This window comes from Blennius ocellaris (genome assembly GCF_963422515.1).
Source record: "Blennius ocellaris genome assembly, chromosome: 21".
Lineage (NCBI taxonomy): Eukaryota > Metazoa > Chordata > Actinopteri > Blenniiformes > Blenniidae > Blennius > Blennius ocellaris.
This window is the reverse complement of record NC_137670.1, coordinates 5,924,157-5,941,126: the sequence shown is the minus strand read 5'-3', so window position 1 is coordinate 5,941,126 and position 16,970 is coordinate 5,924,157. Positions and strand designations below refer to the sequence as shown.

Sequence of the window (16,970 nt, the reverse complement as noted above, 5' to 3'; positions counted from 1 at the left end):
GAATAAATTCTATCATCAAAAAAATGCATTCGAGTTTCGACTTTTGAAAAGTTTAATTTGTACATGTGAGAACAACAAAACCTCCCAAAAATTAAAAACAAACTGAGAACCTTCATCCTAAATCCAGTCAGTCTTCTAGTAAATGGGTTAAACTTTGTTTCTCTGAGAGAAAAGGGGCGACTTTCATTCTTCCAGTGCATAACCAACAAAAACTTTTTCCACAAGAAAATAATGAAAACAGGTGATACAAGAAAGTTATCTAAGCTTGTCATACTAATAATTATACAATTCTGTTTACAAGGTGTCTGAGATAAAAGACCCCCGTCCCCTGCCCGCTGATGGTTCGGTCCATGCTGACTAAGCAGGAAGAGCTTATACTTGCAGCCGGTTAGTTGACATTAGAGGAGCTCTGTAGTTAAAGTTACCAAATTAATCACTTTTCAAGTTAAACATCGAGCTCCTGAGTTCCAAGCCATCCTGGACGCGTCCCTCCGACCACCAGAGGGCGCCGTGAGCCGGGCCCCTCTGAGGACGGCGTTGGCGATCTGCACCACGGAGAGCTGCGGGTAGTTAGTAGTCCAGCGTGTTAACTCTCGGTAGCTGGTTTAATGGTGGAGGTGGGCGGGGCTAGCGGCCCGCGCTGATATTGCACACCTTGCAGCTGGGGTCCTTCTTGGCGTTGGCGGTGGACTGACTCGTGAGCCGGTGGCCGCTGACGCGTGTCACGCCACCCAGCGCCAGGTCCACCGGCTCGGTGTAGATCACCTCCAGGATGACGTCCTGGGCGTGGCGGAACGACAGCGAGCCGTCGGCCTCCGCCCGACACGTCAGGAAGCCGTTGTCGGAGCGGTCCAGGAGCGGCAGGCGGCCCCGGCAGAAGGCGTCGCCCCCGGATTCGGCGGGCGCCAGCACCAGGATGACGTAGTGGTACGACGTGTACATGCAGTAGAAGTCTCCGAAGTAGACGTTGGTGTGGCGGTTGAAGAGGAGGTCCGCGCGGATCTGCAGAAAACACACCGACACGAGGGGGGGTCAGTCCGTACCAGCAGGGGGCGACCAGCCCGCGACAATGCTTCAAGTGAAAAACCCAGAATTTTTTTTGCGTTGTCGTTTCAGAAATCTTTGGCGTTTATTCGCAACGTTTTGAAAATTACGTCTCCACGGAAACAGACAGAAATTCAGAAAACTAAGTAGTTTTCACGTCGAGCCACTAGTGGGTGCTATTGATCGTTGTTTTTACAATACGTGAACAACGTGCGACGACATGGAAACTTGTATAGACCAAGTTGGATTGGAAGCCGTTTTCAAAAAAAGTTGCGCTTGAGTCACCGGTGCTGTGTAACAGACACACTGTTTGAGACTACAGTGATGTCACACAGAGTCGTGGTGCGTTCAGGTACCTGGAAGCGGTGCGGCCCATACGGGGAGTCCTGCGGCGGCGCGCCCGTGTTGAACTCTGTGTTGCAGCTGAAGAAAATCCCTCTCAGTTTCCCGCTGATGGGCGAGCCGTGGCTGCCGCTGTCGTCCTTCACCGCCGGCACCAGTTGGCGCCGTGGGGCTTCTCTGCAACCACAGCATCAAGCAGAGTTAAAGGAGGAGGAGGAGGAGGAGGAGGAGGAGGAGGGAAAGCAAGGCTTTTTGTACCTGTCCAAGAGCACCTCCTGCTGGTTCCTGTAGAAGACGCTGAATGGAAGCATGCGGCCGGACACGAGCTGGGCTTTCTGCAGGAGCTGGTTCAGGTGGAGCAGCGAGTAATCTACAAACCACACACCGGTTACTTCTCAGTACTCCTCTTTGCATACCCCCCCCCCCCCCACACACACACACACACACAATGAAAACGGCGTGTAAGTCCCACCCGCAGTGCAGAACTGGACGATCTCGCTCCACTGAGAAACGTCGTATTCTCCGTCCGGTTTTTTCGCTGCCGTCTGCACCGACACGGTGTACTCTGTCCGGGGACTCAGGAACCAGTGACCCCGGACCGTCATTGGCAGAGGAACCGCCTTCGCCACCAGCTTAGTGGGAACATCCTGCAACACAGGGCGAGAGGGCGCCACCTTCAGGCCAAACATCTACAACACAGCATCAGGTCAGGTCAACTCAAAAACAAACAAGACACCAAACATGGAAAATAAAAGAAAGGAGAGTTTAATGAAGAGAACCCGGTGGTTTGACCTTGTGCTTGAACTTGTTGCTGCCCTGGTTTTCTCTTCTTGTTCAGGTCGATGAAGAAATGCGTGATGCCTTCACGGCCCTGCTCCTCATGCTGATCCTGAAGAGTCGCAGGTGATGTTGCGGCTGTTCGAGCCCGGATCGCCTCTCGCCGACCCCCGCCGTGCCGCCGAACCGCAGAACCACTGCGAAAGCAACCAGCAGAGTCACGAGCAAGACTTACTACTTTATGCAATGAAAGATGCGATCAGCCAATTTCATTGTTTTAGAGGCAGACTTTGGCAAAGAGCGGGCCTAATTCTTTAGTCTAGAGTCCGGAAACCGTTGGAGGTGTGGTCAGATGATGCGGAGGGCTCTGCGGGGCGAGCTGAGTTCATACTACCTTGAGGTATATATTAGGCTTTCATGGGATGAGGTGGGGCTTCGTCAGCAGGAAGTGGCTTCAGGTGCAGGCACTGCAGGTACAGGAGGCAGATGTGGCTCTCTAGTTCTTGCTGAATGTGGGTCAGTGAGCTGCAGATGACGAATTACAGCGGTTCATCTCTCAGAGCAAGATTACGATGAAGGATTAACCCACCAGAAGTCACTGTGCTTTGACCCCGACTCTCATGCCGACTCAGACCTCAGACCTCATGGTCGTGGAGCACTCGGCTGTGAGTTAGGAGAACAGCTGCTGATCCACGCTGAAGCTTCGAAGTTTCCACGAGAAGAACCAGGCCTGAGCTTCAGTTAAGAGAACACGCTATCTGACTGAAATCTTTGCGAGAGTCGACACGGTCAATTTTCCTGCCTGGCTGAAGCTGAATCTTATGTCACCAATGAGTTGGTTTTCAGGGGAATCCATGATGAAACAAAAATCCCATGAGGAGTCCTCGGGGTCCCGTCTCGGTGGTTTTGGACAACTGTCCCCGACTTTCCCCCCGTATTCACCTCCTCCCTCCGTGTGTTCGAACAAAAAGGCTCCAGTCAGCTGAGCTCTGAACAAGGAGCCTCTTGAGGAGAGCTCGTCCCATGCTTCCTCAACAGACAGTCTGCCACAGGCTAGCCAGCATCAAGTCACCTCAAGTGGACATCTGCATCCTCAGGTGGACGACGGCAACAAACATCTTCAGTTGTGTGAGTCGAAATTCGAAGCCAGAACTCCTTCACATGAAAGAACTACACAGTAATGAATACAAGAGATGATGAAGACCCTGAAGTCATGCAGTGAGTGATAAAGTTGCAGTCGTGCAGCAGATGATGGTGTCACATCAGAGGGACACACACACACACACACAAGGGAGGCGTTCAGGGGGTCCGACAAGCTAGGGCAACACGCCACTCAGCTGGGTCCTGTTGTCGTGGAAACAGCGAAGCCCTCACAGCTGATGGGCGTGTTTGATTTGACCGAAGGTGGAAATCTGAGTAACGGAGCAGAAGAAAACCAGCAACAAACACAAAATACTGACCCAAAGCAAACCAAGCCAAGCGAATACTGAACCAAATCAGAATCACCACCAAATACTGAGCTAAGAACGTTGACATGGGCCAACGTGTGTCTGTGAGGCTTTTGGCCGCACTTTGGTTCTCTTGGATCTGAGCGTCATGGTGGATAATCACCTCCAGCCAAGGAAGAGCCTCTTTTCACTGCAAGAAAGGAGACGAGGAGGAGGAGGGAGGGGATGAAGAGGAGGAGAATGGCGAGCGGGAACACTGTTTACCTACTTTCCATTTCAGTGCAGCCTCCGGTAGCCTTGATATCCCAATCAACCTCACCAGCCACAAGACTTTGAAGCTAAATCGTTGGTTAAAAACTGTCAGTAAAATCTGGCAAAAATGATTCAGAACGGACCAAACAGACACCCAAAAGAAAAGAAAAAGTTTTCTGTTTGAACAATGGGGCCGTCGGCCTCATTTATATGACAACGTTCCAAGTGGCCGCACCTCGTCCTGAAAAAGATCTCCGTTTATACGGCAACGGCCCAAACGCTAAAAACGATGTCGATGGAACGCCAGGCCACGTCGTGGCGCTGTTGGTTGTTTGAGTTATGAAACCAAACACACATGCATGTCGAGAACAATATGCCATAAATGTCAACACAATGGAGAGACCCCAACATTCGTATGGACGTATGAGGAATCGGAGGCTATTAGTGGAGAATATCAACTATAAAACTACTAATATGGATGATAAAACTGGATGATGTAAACTATAATACAGACTGGGAATCATGCCACTCAGTGCACCAAAGCCTCTTTTTTGAAAAAGTGACATTTGTAAACAGACAAGATGTGATAAAAGCTTGTTTTCGTCATGTGAACAGTTAAAACCTGTCAGTAAAATCAGTCATAAAGCAGTATGAACACTGACATACATACTTTAATTCAACGTTAAAATGAAAAGTTAACAAAAAAAAAAGGTTTTAAAGTAGTGGTTTTATGCATTGAGAAGGAAAAGTCCTAAAATAATATTTTTTACTCCAATATTTTGCACCTTTGTATAAGTCTGTACACCCAGAAAGTTTATGCAGCCTGTTCCACTCAGCCAATCAGCATTCAGCAGTTCTGAGATGACGCACACAGACGTCACGTTTCACAGAATTTAAAGTATTAGAAACACAACCGCCGCTCGGGACAACAAACGAAAAAAACAAAAAACAAAAAAAAACCTCCCCGCAAAGCTGCACTCACTGACCTCCGCGCTCCTCCTCCGGCTCTCCTCCGCCGCTGCGGGATTCCGACATGCTGCCTCCGGCCCGGGAGTCCCGCTGTGATCCGGACGCACCACCGCCACCACCATCCGCCGCCGCCTCCGCGGCTGAGTGACAGCTGACCCCGCTCGGTGATGACGTCACGGCCTCTCACCCGGTTTCGGGGGTGGAAGCTCGTGATGCGTGCACGGGTGAACTGGAGAGTGTCCCTGATGGTGTGTGTGTGTGTGTGTGTGTGTGTGTGTGTGTGTGTGTGTGTGTGTGTGTGTGTGTGTGTGTGTTTTAAGTTTTACTTTGTTGCCATAACAATCAATGTTTGTTTGTGTTCATCATTAAAATATTTGTTACCACTGTAACAAAGTAATGTTGTAACACCTGATCATACAGCTGTTGATACAGGCCACCCCCCCTTCACACGCGCACACACACACACACACACACACACACACACACACACACACACACACACACACACACACACACACACACACACACTAGTTCTGATCCTTACAGGAGTGCTGTTGGCGCCCCCTTGTGGTGAACACTGTATTGGGGCATTGGGGCAGTAGTTTTGACCGCACACACACACTCACACAATCAGTGGTTTTAATGTTCTGGTTGATCAGCGTGTGTGTGTGTGTGTGTGTGTGTGTGTGTGTGTGTGTGTGTGTGTGCCGCATAAGGACAGTGAGAAACAGCTGATGATGATGGAGGATGAAGAGGATTAAAGGCTCCATGAGAACAGGGAAAAAAGAGTGCTTACATAAGAAGATTAAACTCTCTCTCACACACACACACACACACACACACACACACACACACACACACACACACACACACACACACACACGCAATACACAAAACCGTGTGCCTTATGATGGAGGAGATGGTGTACACATTGCTGGGTGGTGCGCTCTTATGGCGTGTTGTCATGCAGTGTCATAGCAAGCTATGGATGCAGGCGGAGCTGTGAGCGTGAGACTCCGCCTAACCTGTCAGAGACGACCTGAGGCCACCTCCAATCACGTGTTCGAAACCTCTGCTGAAGTCCGAAGTTTTTTTTTACCAACGAGAAGGTCTTGGCGAGTATTTATTCTTCAAATTCTGGTTTCTTCTGGTCCAAGAAATGAAAGAAATGAGAGGAATTCTTCAGACAATGCTCGGCCTCGGAAGCAATACATTTTTGGTTACAGTAGAGGTTTTTTTTCCATTTTCATGAACAAAGTTTTCTACAAAAGATTTCATGTTAAAACAAGAAGGTCGTTAAGAGTTGTTGAACATGAGACCTTCAAATATAGAACAAAACTAAGGCAGCTGCTCATTCATATGTTAGCGTCTTTATTTGATGAAGATTACGGATCATGAATTTGTGACAATTTGTCAAAGCAGTTTCCTCCAACCACACAAAAACCCTCCAGGTTTCCCACAATCCCCTGTGTTCCTCACTCTCATCATCATCGGTACCGATTCTCATGCTTGTGTTTCTGTCAATCACGACTACAAAGTAAGAAAAACAGCTTTAGTATAGTTTTTTTTTTTCCCTTCTTCTTCCTCTGGGTACAAAAATAAGATCTAAGTGCCTCACGCACTTTAATACTGTCTCTGCTCCGCGTCATACTGTCTCTGCTCCAAGTGTAGGACGTCTGCACTCCTCATCCAGCGAGCAGACGGTCAGTTATATCAGGAAATCAAACACGGAAACTTCTCTGGGAGACTAAAAGGGATCGAAAAAATAATAATAATACAAAACTAAAATGATGGAAACATAAAGAACTACAAATCCCAGTTATCAAGGAAATAACAAGCCATACAGGATGGGGCTGGGAATTTGGTTAATCATCAGTTGGAAAATTCCCACTTCGGAGTCGAGAGTGTTTCCATGAACACCAACATCTCCCGTTCGTGTGAATCTGAAGAGAGAAGTTGTATGGAAACTCTTCATTGTGGGGAATGAAAATACTGCAGTTCTTATTGGTATTGAGCTAACAACGTCCAACAGTTTTCACTTTAACTGCGATAAAGATGGTTTATGTCCTACTTTCCCAGTCTGAGAATCCCAGTTTGACCGTGTTTATATGTATTTCTCCAAGCTGAAAAGTCTGAACGGTTTGAGGGCACAATAAAACTTGTAAACATACACGAAGAGTAAGAAAAGCAAAAATCAAGCCTGCAGCCAATCACAACCGCGTCATGGTCAGACTGAGAGCAGGGAAGAAGGAGGAGGAGGAGGAGGAGGAGGAGGTGCTTGTGGGTGTGTGGTGGGCGGGCCGACGAGTCCCGGCCGTCCTTCTACATCTCGTCTCAAAGCGTTAACACTGTTTTCCCCCTGAAGCCGGGCTCAAGCCGTCTGTACACTCGGTCAGTTGGCCTTCTAGAAAACGCCGTATCCATCAGCATGGCGCGCTGCAACCGCAAAGGCCGGGTAGCCCTCGTAGGTGGTGTAGGCGGTCAGGTCCTGACCCAGAGACACAGCCTGCTTCAGCTGAGACGCCACTGCAGAGGACGCCGGGCTCGCCAGAGCGTAGCCTGCAAGGAAACACAACACACAGTCAGACAGACTCGGAGGACTGAGTCCGTGCTGATTTCATTGTGTTGCTGTGAGGAACACCTGTGTTAGCATGCAGCGCAGCAGGAAACACATGGCTCTGTGGCTAGCTTAGCATTAGCACAGCCATGTGCTAATGCTAAGTCCCAACCCTGGGACTAATGGACTCTTGTCGATTAAGGTACGTTTGGATGATCCGTCAACCGGTTGCACCAAGTCCAGAAACATAGTGAGGCTGAAGGATGTCTGGTTTTCTAAATCTTGTCCCAACAAGGTCCAAAACCTTTTCTCCAAGACAAATACAAAACTATGCCCAACATCAGTCCGAAAACAGAGTGAAAAAAGACTCCCGGAGCAGTCCAACCCAGGTCCGAATCAGTACAAGCCGAGATCTAAAGGTAGGTACAAAACCACGTCCAAAACAAAACCAAAATCTGAAAGAAGACCCAAAAAATAATCCAAAAGCTGCTGTAAAACCAGTCCAGTACCAGTCTCGCTCCAGGGTCCCTTTTCAGAAGCAGGGAAGATTCAACACGTTAGCATCCTCTTCCTGCGGCGCTGCTCTGGGATCTGTTACTGTGGTGTGCAGTGAAGCATTAGCCGGCTCGGGGTACGGACCTTCACATACCTGGGAAGGCCACAGAGGCCACGGTGGCTTCGGTGGCGCCCTCGGTCTGCAGGCCCAGCGTCTGCAGCGTGTGCTCGGCGGCGTGCACTTTTGCTTCCTCCACGGCGGCGCACAGTTTGGTGGGTGTGAACGGATGTCTGCAGACAGACAGTTTATGAGCTCAGCTGGGAACGGCAGGAGCATGAGCACAAGAATTAGCAATGAAAAAACAAAAAGCATTAGTGGTAGCATTAGCACCCGCACCGTCATGAACGAACAGCAGCTGAGAAACAGAAACACCAGCATCATGAGCAACAGCATTAGCATGGACAGTCACAGCAGCATTAGCAGCAGACACAGTCACAGTGACACCAGCAGGAGTAGCCATAATATCAGCAGCAGCAGCAGAAGTTTTAGCAGCACTATTGTGAGTACTGACACATTGGGGTACTGTGTAGCCAGGGCTGGGATGGTGATCTTGTAGAGGAAAAGTTGTCTTTGGTCCGGACTGATGGCTGAATGCAGCTGATAGACGGGTTGACCCCAGTTATTCTTCTGGCACAGCTCCTCCAGGACCTGACACACCAGATATACTTCAAGAGACATCGGGGCCGCAAGCCTCCCGAAGTAAAGTACTGTAAAGTATCCAGCTAAATGTATAATGCCGCTTCAGACGCTCCGTGGCGTGCTCTCACCTGTGGCGCTGGTTTGATGGCAGCCGTCTTCAAGCTCATGGCGGCCGGATTCATGGGGGTCAGCTCCATACCGGGCAGCAGGTCGTACAGTTTCTCCTCTGCCTGTTTGTCTGCTTTCAGCCCGTAGTGGGCGCCACCACCTCCGCCGCTTCCGCCCCGACCCACTGCTCCACCCCCCGCAGCGTAGGCCAGGTAGCCCCGCCCACCCAGCCCCCGCACCCCCGCAGCCCCTACAGGTACAGTCATGTAAATTTCTACAGGAGACCGAAAAGGTGTGAAATCAATCAAATCACCGCAAATCAGGGTCACACAATCATCCAATCACATGTCAACAGTGATAACCATGACAACAGCACATCTGCTTCTTTAGAAGTCCTGCCCTCAGGTGTCTGCTCATCATTGTGCTAGCCTGCGTGCGTTCTGATTTACAAATAAGCTTTGATTGAAGGGTTGATTGAAGGACAAGATGATTTCAGGATTTCGGACTCTGTGATTGGTTTGATTCCTCGTGAACAAACTGAGGCTACGTGCTGTTTAGTGATGAAGCTCTGCCCCCTACTTATCTCCCACCAACAGTTCACACACTCTTTATGTTTAGTCTGTTTTATTTTTTTACCTCATTGAGATTTTCATGTCAAGGTAACTTTCAAAATGTATATTTTCTAAAACTATTTACACTTTTAGAATTGTTTTTCTTTGTGCTTTACTCTCGATACTTAATAGTTAATAGTGGAGAAAATATCAAGAGGCTGCAATGTCACACTGAGCTGTTCACAGCTATTCTACAGATAGATGGAGCCGAACAGAGGGCGTTACTACATGAACTTGCCTCCTTTGGTGTGTGTATCACCGTGTGTGTGTGTGTGTGTGCATGAGAGCATGTGCAGTAGTATAGTATCCAGGAATCAGTGCATAACTGTCTGCTGCTCGGCTGTGATTCGTCACTCGGGGGCGGGGCTTCACCTGCTTTCTGCATTTGACACAGTAAAGTCGTGGCAGCCTCACCTCGGACAGATGGCGTCCTCATGACACCGCGGCCTCCTCCGACGTGCGCTTTGGCTGCTGGGAAGCGGAACTGACCCGGTATGGCAGCGTAGGCCTGCGGGGCATAAAACACAGGTGCGCCCAGGTACGCTGCCGAGGGGTCGTACACCTGTGGGAGGTGACAGTGGCGGGTTATTGTCGAGGGGATATGATCGTGCAACTGTTTAATACCTGTTCCCAAGTACCGCTGTGGTGCATTCAGGGTCCTACATGTCCCAGAGTGTAGGAGTGTTGTTGTGCTCAAGGTCTTACTTGTCCCAGAGTGTAGGCTGTGTAGTCTGTCTGGAGCAGGGAACCCCCTCGTCCCCCAGTTCCTCGGGTGTAGCGAACATAGCTGTCTTTGTCAACGGGTTTGGCCAGAGTGACTTCGATAGGAGACCCGTCTACCACCTGGAGCAATGAGGAGTTACTTTTTACAGAGGGAACACTGGGGAAACTCCTGATACCAGCAATATTGGGAACAATGGGAATATATTGAGAAGACTGACTGGGAAAAAGCACACAGCTACAGGACTACAAAGATGGAGGACAGCACGCCACTGCTGTGAATTCAAGCTGCAGAATGCGTTGTGACAGAAGAATCTAGAAGGACATAGTATGCAGATCGACAGTGTGTTTAAGTGACTGTGGTTGTGAACTCACCTTTCCATTGAGTGCATTCATGGCGTTGATGGCGTCTTCTCTCTGAGTGAAGTGGACGAAGGCATAGTCTCTGATCTTCTTCACTCGCTCCACTGCTCCTGCAGTACAGAAATGTTTTGGGAATCACACCTATAGAGAACTGAAGCTAAGCATTCACTGATCCCCTCTCTTTCCGAACATGAAGGCTCACCCGGTTTGAGGCTGCTGAACTCATTCTCAATGGTCTCTTCTGTCGTCTGCAGCATCAAGTTTCTCACGTACAGGATCTTAACTGCTGCCATGGTGTCCTCATCCACCTCCACCTCAGGCTCCGCCCAGTCCACCGCAATAGGATGACCCCACAACTGTATACGACCTGGGACAGATAACAGGCGAGTCTTCATGACATGAGATGGAGGACAGGTGAGTTTTTTAGTTTACTGAGCCAATCAGAGCTCTTGTTTTATTGGCCCAGGACCCAGCAATGTGTGCTGAGATTGGTTGGCGATAACGCAGCTGCTCGGCTCCGCAGAAGGAGACTTTGACATGTTTTATTGTGTTTTGTGTGCGTGTCATGTGTTTATCTCTCTGAGAAGTAACATTTATGGTTTGGTCAAAGTTAGAGAGTAGAATCTAAAAGTTCAATTTACAGATTGACTTTAAACAATCAATCATGAACATTTATAGGACACCTCTTGAAATGCAAAGGGCTTTCTACTCAGAAGTGTTGGTCAGGCTCTTGTCCGATAAGATACTTTGATATGTGCGCTGGAGGAGTCTGGGTATGGTATATGGAATTACATAAGTTACAAAATGTGGCCCCTTGGGTCTTGGCGTCTACCTGGCAACAGCTTGCGGCGAGCCATGGCAGCAGCTCGGTGGCTGTCGTACTCCACGAAGGCAAAGCCCCGGTTCTTGGACTTGTCGGCAGCGCTGGGGTACACGATGACATCCACCACCCCTTCAGTCACCTTCCTCATCTCAGTCAGGATCTCTTCACGCTTCTTGGTTTTAGGAATGCCGCCGACAAACAGCCGACAGTTATCCACACTGGCACAGACTCCCAGTAGGCGGCCGTTCCTACAGAGAGTAAAAACATAATGAGACCAAAGGTAAATCTGTGGCCGACAGGTCATGGCATCTCGGTTGTCTCTTTGTGGTTGCTGAGGGCCTTTGCTGGGCGACCAGATCTGTGCTGATGAAGTCTCCTGAATAGATTTAAAGAGTAAAAGACCTGATCTCGTAGTTGTTGAGCTGTTTCATGGCGGCCTTGGCCTCCTGTTTTGTGGTGAAGGTGACGAAGGCATAGCCTCGGTTGTTCCCGTTGAAGTCCATCATCATCCTTACTTCGTAGATCTTCCCGAACTGGAAGTAGGTGTAGAGAGAGATCTGGTGTGAGCAAGCCTCTGTTGGAAGTTGCTCTCAGTCACAATGTCTTTGTTCCTTGCACCTTCTCACACAGAGGAACCAGCTCGTCCTCGAACACGTCTCTGGGAAGTTTCCCCACGAAGATCTCGCTGCCTCTCTCTGGTGGAGCTCCATCCCAGCCAGGCGGGGGACCACCGTACCGCCGCTGCCCATTCTCCTGCACAGGCACCACCAGAATCAAACAAACAGACAGACAGATAGACAGACAGACAGACAGACAGACAGACAGACATACTAAGGAGATCCTCCCACCTGTCTCAGTTGGTACCCAGTCCGCTGCATTAGCGCCCGGAGCGCCACTTCTTTCTGCGTCCCCGCCAGTCCGTCCCCTCCTGCTTTCTGATTGGTTTCCATTGGGTGTGATTGACAGCGATATGTAAATCAGGGAAATTAGGGGTGCTCACTGCAATGACAAACAAGTCCTTGTGTGTCAGTGGGCAATCCCAGTGTCCTTATGTTTATTCATCATGTCTGATTTCCTCCTGGTTTCAGGTGTTTCTGTTTCATGTTATCTAGTTCTGGACATTCTTTTCTTTTCTAGTCTATCAGGTCTTTGAATGGCTTGTCCTCTTTCTTATTTGATGTCTGTGTGTCTCTGAGCCTGGAGGAAGACATCCAGAGAGCCGGGCACGGCACTCAACATCATATCTATTAGCTGCTACAGTTCTTATCTTCTTTCCACAAGGGGTTTTGTTGTCTGATGTCCGATCTACTGCATTGCTATGATGAGTGACATGGAACTTTCTCACAGACAACTGTAAAAATAAAATAACATTAAATAGCTTATTTTGCCTCGACGCCGCTCTCAACATTCTGTTCACTGACGTTAAACGTTGCCTCCCCGCTAGTTTGCTAACATGAGGAATATGTTGGCTCATACCTGAAACTCTCTTTATGGCATCCGGAGTGGATTTATCCCTCACTGTGGTTGATGCTGCTGGTATCATATGTACTGAGATATAGTGTTAGCTTCTCTGAGGCTGGCAGCAGCCGGAGGTCAAGGTCTGCTCGCTAATCATTGACCGAGTCTGTGCAGGTCTGCCTGACCGACACACCAGGCTGCTGCTGAGTCAACAACCCACCTAAAACTCTGCTTGCTGGGAAGATTCTCCCCCTGAAGATCCAGAATCAAACCTGACCACCAAAACATGATCCAGAAACCACCCTCGACAACAAAACCTAATCAAAAACCAAATCTGACCAACATAATGCTGATCCTGAAACAAATCTGAACAACAAAACCTATTCCATAGTTAAAACTTATGACCAACAACCAATCCAGATTCAAACCAGATGACCAACACCGGATTTAGAACCAATCCTGATCACCAAATCCTGATCCATAATCAAACCTGACCACAAGAACCCGATTCACAGCCCAAAGTGAGCACAAAAAGCTGAGTCAGAACCAATCCTGGCTACCAAAACCTGACCAAGAATCAAACCTGACAACCGAAAGCTGATCTAAATTCAAACCTGACGGGCCAAAGCCATCCCAAACCCAGACCTGACCACCACTCTCAGATACGGAACCCAACCTGACTAATAGAAGCTGATCCATAACTAAACCTGGCCACCAGATCCAGAACCAAACCTGAGCACCGAAACCTGATTAATACTAGTAAATGTACTCACTGAACAACTGCAGTCAAAGTCCCAGTCGGAATGGTTAAAAATAACAGAGTGATTTACATGACTCAGCAAAATGTGCTTGAATTATCTGTGTTGAGCCACTGGTTGGTTCCTGTCCGTGTGATGACCTCGACCCGTCAGTCGTGTCGGAGCTCACTGGCTTTAATCATTCAGGAACCAGTCGACTCTAGTTATTAAATCAGCCCAAAGCTCTGAGAAAGCAGTCAGAAGTTTGTGACTTGAAAAGTGGATGTCGTGAGTTAAATGTTAAAACATTTACAAATTTTTCACCCGCTTCACCAACACACGTGACACCAGAGGTCAGAACTGTGCTTAACGCAGCGCAACGGTGTGTGAAACAGGTTGTCAAAAGAAAGCGAGGTCTCGACTGTCTTTCATTGTCTCGACTGTGTTTTATATCTGACAGCAGAGAGAAACCCCCCCCCATTTCTGATGGACACATAAGAGTCAGACTGACAAAGCTGCACTCAATAACCCGCTGCTGAGTCCGCCAATCAGATCCTCCATCAGAGGGGCGTTCGGCAAACAAACGTGGCCGATGCCGAAGCTGCTGCCAACTGCAAACCGGCGTCTGTGCTGCTGTTTTCACGTCAGTCACTTCAAAAGACTGTTCGCTGCTCACCGTGAGAACAGCAGCTGGAGAGGCACTTGCAGAACCGCGGCAATGCTAACAGCATCGTTAACGTGGGAATAACAAGAGCAGGAGCCACGTTGACAGCTACAAAAATGACAGCAGCAATCGTCGCCACGGCAACACTGGTAACATTCACAGTGATATTAAGAGATGTAGTCATAACAATTCCCTGCAATTTGTGGCAGTAGTGAGTTAATGTTCCTCATGCTGCCTAAATCTTCTTCTGTTCCTTCACTCAAAGCAGGAGAAAAGAAAGAATAGCTCACTGCACCATCTGCTGGTACAAAGTGGTATCACAGGACTGGTGGTGTAGGTTTGGTAGATTTCTCTGCTACGTTGTGATCTTTAATATAGAAGTGACAGCATGCAACAAAACAGCAGAATTCTGAAAGATATGTTTTCTAGTTGGGCTCTATACTTAGACTGCTGGAAGGAAGATGCTCTAATCTGGATGTTAGTGGGAGGAAGATGCTCGATAGCCTGAAATGCTAGCTGTTCTCGAAAGAAACAGATTTATGAACTAATGACAACTAAAAGAAGCTGCGACAAACCAGTTTAGATAAACTCCGAACATGGAGACGTCTGCATGCTCACTGTTCCTCAAGCATGCTAATGCTAATCACAGCAACCGTAGACAAAATACTAATGCTATATAAAAGAAAACTTTGGCCAACGCTCATGCTAACAACTAGCAGGATAGCAGGATGGAGAGACAGCAGCTCTGATAGTCTGATTTGTATCTAATGCAACACAAAATATATGACACAAGGGGGCACAATATTTTATATTCAATGTAAAATGAATGATATAGAATAATTACGTATTGTTTATCATACAGTATTTGTTACAAAATACAATATATGTTTCCGATGAAACAAGCTGACGTGGCTTCAGGTGGTTTCGTTGCGGACATTCACCTGTTTCTGTCTCTCTGTCTATCTGTTTATCTCTCTGTCTCTCCATTATAACATTAAGGCCGGTTGGCCTGTTTTCGGCCGAGCGAGACTCACTTTACACACTCCCTCTCTCTCTCTCTCTCTCTCTCTCTCTCTCTCTCTCTCTCTCTCTCTTTCTCTTGCAAAAGCTTCAAACTTTGATTCAGAACAAACTGAAAAACTCACCTGAGCAATTTCAGAGATCACCTCCTCCGATCAGAGCCAAGTCATTCTGGGGACCCGCCGAGTGTGTGTTCACGTGTCATCCTCAGTGTGTGTGTGTGTGAATGTGTGTGTGTGCGTGCGTGTGAGTGTGAGATCACATCATATCAAACTCCAAAGGTTCCCTGTAGTGGTGTTAGCTTTACGAGCAGCTCCACGTTAATGTTTAACCTGCCGCTATCTGTGGACACACACACACACACACACACACACACACACACACACACACACACACACACACACACACACACACACACACACACACTGTCAGGAGGCCTTTGACCAACAGTCACTATCTGGACTGCAAAGGTCTCTTCACCTACTAACACAAACACACTGAGTAGAAAATATTCCCATACCTCCAAAGACATTTGAACTCAAACCAAATTTAAACCCAAGGAAACACAAGTAAACCTAAATTCAACGTGAACCAAATCTGATCTGATCCTATAACTCACTAACCTTAACCACATCTAACGAAACCTAAACTCAACAAAACCTTAAACCTGACGTGAATCTAATCCAAACCAAACCTAAACCTTAACTAAACCTGACCACAACCTAATGTGAACCTAAACTAAACCTCACCTAAATCTGACATAAACCGAGCCTAAGTAATGCATAGGTTTTATATCACGCTTTCCTGACGTTCACTGCTGAGATGAACGGAACTCTGTGGATTTTTTTTTTTTTTTTTACCATAATGTCAGAGAAAATCTTTTAAATTCCATTTTACCAACTACGGTTTAACTTTGTGTGAATCACTTCCAAACTGTGAGAACTATTGCTTGCTCTGACCCAAGAGAAAACTCTTTGGAAAAACTCCAGCGATGCATCATGGGAGATGTAGTTTAATGAGGGTTTAAAAGTCACATGGAGCTTCTTCCCACTGGAAACAGAGAAACACAACAGAAGAGCTTCCTGTTTACCAAACAAACAAACAACACGTCAAACATGTCATCTGTTGGTAATGTTCATTTAATGATACATTGAATATAAACAAACAAACACTTGGACCTGTGGCCGTGAGCTGCAGTGGGATGTAATGACGCAGCCTGGCCAACAGGGGGAACCGAATGACTGTGTGAGTGTTGGATATTGAATCTGGAGGTCAAAGGTGAAAACACGCGAGTTTTTTGTTTTTCTTTTTGAACGAGGAAACAAGTTTTTATTGATTAAGATTCAAATTCATATTAAATACATGAATGAATTCATAATAAAGCCACATTTGTAGAGGAAAATGTATTTTGTCTGATGGAGAGAAATGTATATTTTTTTTAATTTTCCTGATAAAAAAGCAACATTATTTGGACATAACACCATTGAGTACAATGTTTAGTGGTGAAAAACAAACTTCTGATGCCTCCCCACTGAACGACTCTGATGATCCGGGGGGTTCCTGTCCTGCAGAACTGAAGCTTCACCTCATGATTTGGCAGTGACACTTCACAACAAGGGAACTCAGAACCTGTTGACAGCTGCCTCACCGACGTCCCTCCTCGCGGGCAAAGACACTCCAAAAAAGACAAACAAGGAACAGCAGGCAGCTTTAACAGCGAAATCAACCCTCGGGCCGGACTGCATAGAAGAACTGAATAACACGATAGAATAATAGAAGAAAGTGATAGAACGATGGAATAATGGAATGGTGGAGCAGTACAATTGTGAAATGACAGGATAGTAGAAAACTATAGAGAACTGTGGAGTTGTAACATGATAGA

General features: G+C 47.6%; 2 protein-coding genes across 3 annotated transcripts; both read right to left on the bottom strand.

The window, feature by feature from the left end:
* Positions 1-398: 398 nt before the first annotated feature.
* Positions 399-4,898, bottom strand: LOC308145542 (phytanoyl-CoA hydroxylase-interacting protein-like; the record flags this gene model as incomplete). Its single annotated transcript, XM_080517006.1, is given in 7 exon segments — positions 399-1,002; positions 1,401-1,563; positions 1,645-1,756; positions 1,859-2,033; positions 2,179-2,211; positions 2,213-2,360; positions 4,846-4,898. Coding segments are annotated over 7 exon segments (1,059 nt in total). The 3' UTR covers positions 399-627.
* Positions 4,899-7,236: 2,338 nt separating this feature from the next.
* Positions 7,237-12,159, bottom strand: a1cf (apobec1 complementation factor; the record flags this gene model as incomplete). 2 transcript variants are annotated; one of them, XM_080516634.1, is made up of 12 exons in its annotated part: positions 7,237-7,391; positions 8,039-8,175; positions 8,457-8,593; positions 8,713-8,966; positions 9,718-9,865; positions 10,009-10,146; positions 10,399-10,496; positions 10,589-10,753; positions 11,219-11,457; positions 11,612-11,742; positions 11,828-11,962; positions 12,058-12,159. In XM_080516634.1, the coding sequence occupies 12 exons, from the start codon at positions 12,157-12,159 to the stop codon at positions 7,237-7,239; spliced, it is 1,839 nt and encodes a 612-aa protein (XP_080372760.1). The 2 variants fall into 2 exon arrangements, with proteins under 2 accessions (XP_080372760.1, XP_080372761.1); XM_080516635.1 differs by having other exon boundaries at positions 8,713-8,942.
* Positions 12,160-16,970: the final 4,811 nt, after the last annotated feature.